This window comes from Dryas octopetala, chromosome 3 (assembly GCF_963921425.1).
Source record: "Dryas octopetala chromosome 3, drDryOcto1.1, whole genome shotgun sequence".
NCBI classification, from domain to species: Eukaryota; Viridiplantae; Streptophyta; class Magnoliopsida; order Rosales; family Rosaceae; genus Dryas; species Dryas octopetala.
Genome location: NC_141368.1, coordinates 9,399,529 through 9,405,657, shown reverse-complemented (window position 1 = coordinate 9,405,657; position 6,129 = coordinate 9,399,529). Strand labels below are relative to the sequence as shown.

The window sequence follows — 6,129 nt, the reverse complement described above, 5'->3', positions numbered from 1 at the left end:
ACATAGGCATGAAATTGAATGTTTTGTCACACTTAGGCTTTAGCCTTTAGTGGTAGGGGCTTGACCTAAAAATTTATGGACTTAACGTGTCTCTCTCATTGTGAGATTTCTATGGACATATATGCAAGTGAGCGTACACGGCATCGTTTGGTGTTCACTATCGTAGTATTGTCTGAGATTGACATTGATGAATTTTGGGCTTTAAACAGCAAGTAATGAAAAAGTTCAAACTGGGCCCAAGTTAAACATTTTAAGAACTCCACCCACCAAGAACAGTGCCTAATTATGGGCCGGGATAGAACTGAGACTGACAAACAAACATTATGTTTGATTTTGATCTTTGTCAATTTTTACAACAATTGTGGCTTGAACCCAAAGTTCTTGGCCAATCTATTAGTCAATTTGATATATATTGTAAAGTCTCAAGTAGAAGGTAAAAGCATGGAAAATAAAAGAAAATGTATCACTTGGGCATGGCGAGAAACATACCAAAAGTGATCAAACAGCATAACATTGCAGTTATGGTTAAGCCCCAAGCATATGGGAGGATACATCCAGCACCTGCACAAATAGCAAACGGCACAAAGCAATGACACAATGGTTCAAAATGCAGAGTAAAAAAACAGTGCATTGGTCAATTTTACTGGGCATCCAAGAGCAAACTTTAATTTAGCAATGATTATGATAAAGTATTAAGTCCTCATTCAATGTGTGTCACGTATTACAAATGTCGTGAATCATAGTTTTTTTGTAAACCGTACATCTTAACTATGATTAGCCATAATATAACACGTGACGAATTATAGTAATACAACACGTGACCATGGTTAAAAGTAGTGAACATAATTGTTCTCCAAATGTTTCTACTAAGAAAAGAAAGAAATTTTGTAATCTAGGACAGCCTGCACTCATAGAGACTAGGAAGCACAACAAAAAGACTACTACAAGAGCTGTAAAGTGTACCTTCAATTAATAATTATAGGGTTACAGCATTTTCTCTTTCGTCTCCTTGCCCTCCTCAGAATCCGTTCTGTCTCTTGCTGTACCTCTTCAATCGAATAGTTTTCTACATCTTCCTCATGGAATCAAGAACGATTACAGTTACTTTTCGAGAAAAATGATTATATAACACCAGGCATGCACATACATATTATACAATCTGAGCATGTCATTGCAATACAACAAGAAGCATCCAATGGGAAAAGCCTTTAGAACAGTTTTTAGTCTTCGTGGTTTGTATTGGCTTGACAGTTAATTCATGAAGCAAACACTCATACATTAGGCTTTAATTAGTTACTAATAACAAAAAATTATCATCATCTGCAAGCAACTTGATCACTAGAACAACCAGCAGCCAATAAATCCCTTAAGATCCCTTGGGGACAGGTACTAGATCAGCTATTCTTTTTCTTTTTCTTTTGAGTTCTTAACATTAATCTAGATTTCAAATTATTTCACAGATAAAACATGCTATTAAATAAGAGGTACAATTTTTACACTCACACCGTTTTTTCCTGAACAAGAGGACATGAATAAAAGCCACAATTGATAGATACTGCAAATGATCCTTTCACCAAGTACCTGTTTCCTTCTCTTCAAGCAAGCAGGAAAAAGCTCCATCAATCTCCTCATCTGATTCAATGACAACTCTACATTCTCTTTCCTGCAGCATGTATTCGCATCTCATATCACATATGGGACGCTAAAATAGAAATATGCTAACTTATACAGTTATACCTCAAATGAGCAATCAAAAAGTTTTTCCTGCAACACATGAGATAAAGGGCCACTTTTTCTTCTAGTGCATAAGACAAACGTACTCAATACACACCTATTATTAAGCTAATTATCTTAGTGTCTCTCCAATCAAAAAGAAAAATAAGATAAATGAGGAACAAAAACTAAGGGCTACCTGTCGAATGGAAGTAATTCGATTAAGTTTCTGTACTTTCTGGGATGCCCTATCACTAAGCATAGCTTTATCCGACTTTACAGACGTCCAGCCCCCAGTTTCTGTCTTTTGAACTACAGCTGCTTGCACACAATTCTTTGAAGGAACAGCTGAACTGGAATCAAGAAAACACTTTTTAAACCTCTCGAAGGACCAAACAGAATGATGAGGCACTAACAAAACTATAGAACAAACATATACCCTTGTATGGTTCTACTGATGATCAATGCAGCTCAATCACTAAGGAATAATATAAAGAAAATATTATAATTTCCTATCAAATAAATAATGGAAAGAAATCTTCTCACATACTTCTTAATAGGCTGTGGCTTTCCTTGTGGAATAGCACGAGAGGCAGCACGCTGCAACTTTCCAGATATAAAAGGTTTGGTAACAAATTAGAATATATGCGTGCTTGACTAAGTTAATAGGACCAAATTAGAGATATATAAATCACCTTTGGTAAAAGTATAGAGGGTGCTTCACATTTTTGGACTGGGGTAACCAGTTTCTGGTTGCAAAGCAATTTCTGCAAGCAGTCAAAAAGATGAGAAAAGAGATTCAATGACCTCCGAGGGATGCCAAATTTCGTAACCAAAAGTTCAATGGCTCAATAGAAAATATCCAGAAATAGGGAAGACCAAATTTCTTATGTCAGAAAAAAAAGGGTTACACTCAACTAAGCACTTGCTCTAGCTTATCTCAAATAAAACGTAAGAGTTCAAAATTCATAATCTTGATGTCTTAAATGTTTGCAAGTGCCCAGAACTGTCCATTGTAATATCATACAGACCTGCATTTCCTTGATGAAGGAGTTCTGTAGCTTATTTTGTGATTTCAGTAGAGATGCTTCTATCTTTTCTGGTAAGGCCGAAAGCACCAAGAAAACCTCCTGTAATTTCTCTTGATAGGTAATTTTGCTCAGTTGTTCAGACATAGATTTGATGCCCCCTTCAAGGCTAGCTTTGAATTCTTCTTGCCCCTTATTCTGTTTTACCAATTATCTGTTGAGTTAGAAAGTCTGCAATCATGGATGCTTGAAGCGACTAAGCAGGTAAACCTAGAAAGTAAGGACGGGAATTATGTGGTGCTATTACCATTAACTGCAGTGAGCTATCTTGAACCATCAACTTCTGCCGTATTGCTTCCACTGAATTGAAAACAAATAATATTCGAATTAATTATGACCTGAAACCTTTGACATTGTATGCAGTAGAGATTAAATTTATAGTTATTCTTCCCAAAGTATATTTTTTTAATATCGAAGTTCTATCTGACATAATGAAGTTCTTTATTTCAATTCCAGGCCAATTGAAAGTTGTATCATCTTACTCTTAAGGGCTACAATTGCATTATGTTCAATAAAATCTCTTGGACTTGTGGAAAAATGGCACATCCTAACATTTTGTTTCAAAATGCTAGATCAGTAACTTAATCCATCTTACATTTTTTTTTCAACAATCAAGGAAGTTTGAATGCTGCATTAAGATATTTCTTGGTTCCTAGATCAGACACTCATAGTTACAAAAAAAAAAAAAGGTCTTCTGCAGATTAGCCAATATTTTAAATTAGAAGCATTAAATTACATATTTTCTCAATATTCCAATGTGTGCAAGGATAGATTACTCACTCTCCAGTGAAACTTCCTTTGTTCCTCTGCTTACTTGCATGACATCACTCTGGACAGAATCCAAGATAATTCCAAACTTATTTAAGGAAGTTTCCATCATTCCAATCCGGTGTTCAAATTCCTCGCTAATCTGACCTGCTCAGACAAATAAACAATTTGGTTTCGCATTCAAAGGCATGCTTACATATGCAACAGCAATAATTCAATTGAGCTACACAGCCTACCCTAGTACATTGTCAAGTATACATTACTAAAGATACTTAGAAGCCATTTCTCAAAACTACTTATCCCTTTGCAACTTAGGAGGAAACTTACATCGATTATCTGAAACAGAAGCAGATCCCCATTTGCGCATGGGGTTCGTGGAAGATCTTGAGATCTGCATAGACTGCATTTGACTTTCTTCACGTGTATGACTAATTGGGGGTAAGCAAGAAATCTTCTTGACAGAGTTCTCTCGTTCTTGAGAGCCAAATCTCTGCAGATATAATATGAACAGAAACAATATTTTAGTTGGTAAACTGAAACAAAATGAATAATAACATTCTTCTAATGTATGCCTGCTAAGAAATGAAGGTGACTGTAAAAAGCTTGTGTCCTTGTGAATCATTCATTTGATATCTAAATTAATTAATCTCAAAGTAAGTTAACAAATATTATAATGTTTTTCCAACTAAAAACCTTCCTCAAAGAGCTAATCTACTTATTTGAATTCTCTGTTTATCAAAATAAAACAACGAAGATATGGTTTGAAGCTGTGACGAGATTCTACCTGATCATTTGTCAGGACCTCAGCAAGAGAGTTCTGAGAGAACTGAGAAAACATGCCATGCTGAGATGAGAATCCCTGAGAAAGTGACTGCTCTGACGGTTGAGAACGAAACTGCGATGCTTGTGGTCCATTTGATACAGAATTTGATCTCCTTCAGATAATTAACAAAACCGCACAAGTAAAGGAGATGAACAATAGATTTCAGGAAAATTACAGTGGAAATTTACACCAAGTTTTTTAAGTCACGTATTTGCTATATGAAATGTCACACACATATTGACAAGAGAAAGAAACATAGAAAACAGAAGCAAATTCACACAAGCGTAACTGCTTCCCTTTGGTTAGTTGCTGTGAGCATATTGGAAAGAAAATGAAATGTAATATTTTCTTTTCTATCAGAAAAGTGAAATCGAACTGGAGTTTGAGTACCTATCAGATCAAAAAGATAAAAATAACAGACATAAAAAGGCTTAGTTTAAACAAAACATTTGGATCCAATCATCTTAATCTCTTTCCGTTTTCTATATTTTCTCAGCGCAGCGAGAAAACATTTTAAATTGAAACTGGAAGCGACTGAAATCTTATTTTTCTGAGCACTTTTTCAGAAATCAAACAAGACATGTTGTGAAAGAAAAAACCGAACCTCACATGAGAAAGAAAAAAATTGAAATCGAGCTCAGAGTGGACTCAAATAAGTAAGAAATCCTAGATAAAAAGCTTAAGGCTCAAAGTTTGATTTTCTCAACATTTTTCCTACATTTTCTAATGGAACCAAACAGAACATCTCGTACATGATAGTAAGAACTGAGATCGAGCCTAGAGAGATTTTCAACTAAATACAAGAAAAACAAAATCAAACCTATCAATCTAGGTCTAGTGATCACTTCGAGATAGTGAAAATTTAAGATTTCAAAAGCTTCGATATTTCTGTAAAACATTTTCCTGCATTTTCTCGGGAGTCAAACGGAACACATTGCAATGAAACATTCAGAAAGCAAATTCGAACCTTGTGTGAGGAGGAAGGACCGAGATGGAGCTGAGATCGCAGGCCTTGTTGATCTTCAGCTTCATTGGTTCGGATCAGTGACTTGGAGGTCTTTGAGAGTTACGGCAAATTCAGATTGAAACAAACTGAAACTCTACGATTTTAGAAAAAGAGATAGAGCTGCGATTAAAGAAAATGATCGATTTGTAGTTTCCACGGTTTGAATTTCTGGAATTTGAAGAGAGCGAATTTGAGCAAACGAAGAATTGAATGAAGATTGAAGAGTGCGTTGCGAGGGATATTTATATGCGGAGCCTGGCGGGAACTGGAAGGGGGATTTGAGAAGTTGCTTGGATGTTTTAATGGGCCGAAGTGGGCCGTTGAACCATGGTAACGATTGTCACAATGAGGGCTCATTATAGGTATCAATGTTTTGGGCTTCTCCGATTAACTCAATATACCCTATATAAAAAACAAATCAATTGATTCTGATGAAGCATTGCAAAACTTCATTAAAAAAAATCATTGTAACTGTCGTTAGGTAGAATTCTGGCCTAACAACTATTGGTTAGTTACAACCTAAAGATTGGGTGGAAATGATACTTATAGAAATGTATTTTTTTCTTTTTGTTACATATATATATATATATGTAAAAAATGAAAACACAATACAAAAGTATTAGCATTTAAAATCACATGATCTACCCTCATTTTTTGATTTACTATTAGTTAGCATATTATTGTGTGGCAAATACAATGAATCCACTCTATTGCCAAACTTAGAAAGCAAC

General features: G+C 35.2%; 1 protein-coding gene across 1 annotated transcript; it reads right to left on the bottom strand.

The window, feature by feature from the left end:
- Positions 1 to 444: 444 nt before the first annotated feature.
- On the bottom strand, positions 445 to 5,424 carry PRD3 (putative recombination initiation defects 3). The gene is made up of 12 exons (XM_086238340.1): positions 5,360 to 5,424; positions 4,354 to 4,504; positions 3,897 to 4,059; positions 3,582 to 3,716; positions 3,049 to 3,101; positions 2,745 to 2,939; positions 2,409 to 2,480; positions 2,264 to 2,313; positions 1,913 to 2,066; positions 1,582 to 1,663; positions 964 to 1,072; positions 445 to 561 (listed from the first exon to the last, which is right to left on the bottom strand). Exons 1-11 carry the CDS (start codon positions 5,422 to 5,424, stop codon positions 966 to 968), a joined length of 1,227 nt encoding a protein of 408 aa, XP_086094466.1. The 3' UTR covers positions 445 to 561; positions 964 to 965.
- Positions 5,425 to 6,129: the final 705 nt, after the last annotated feature.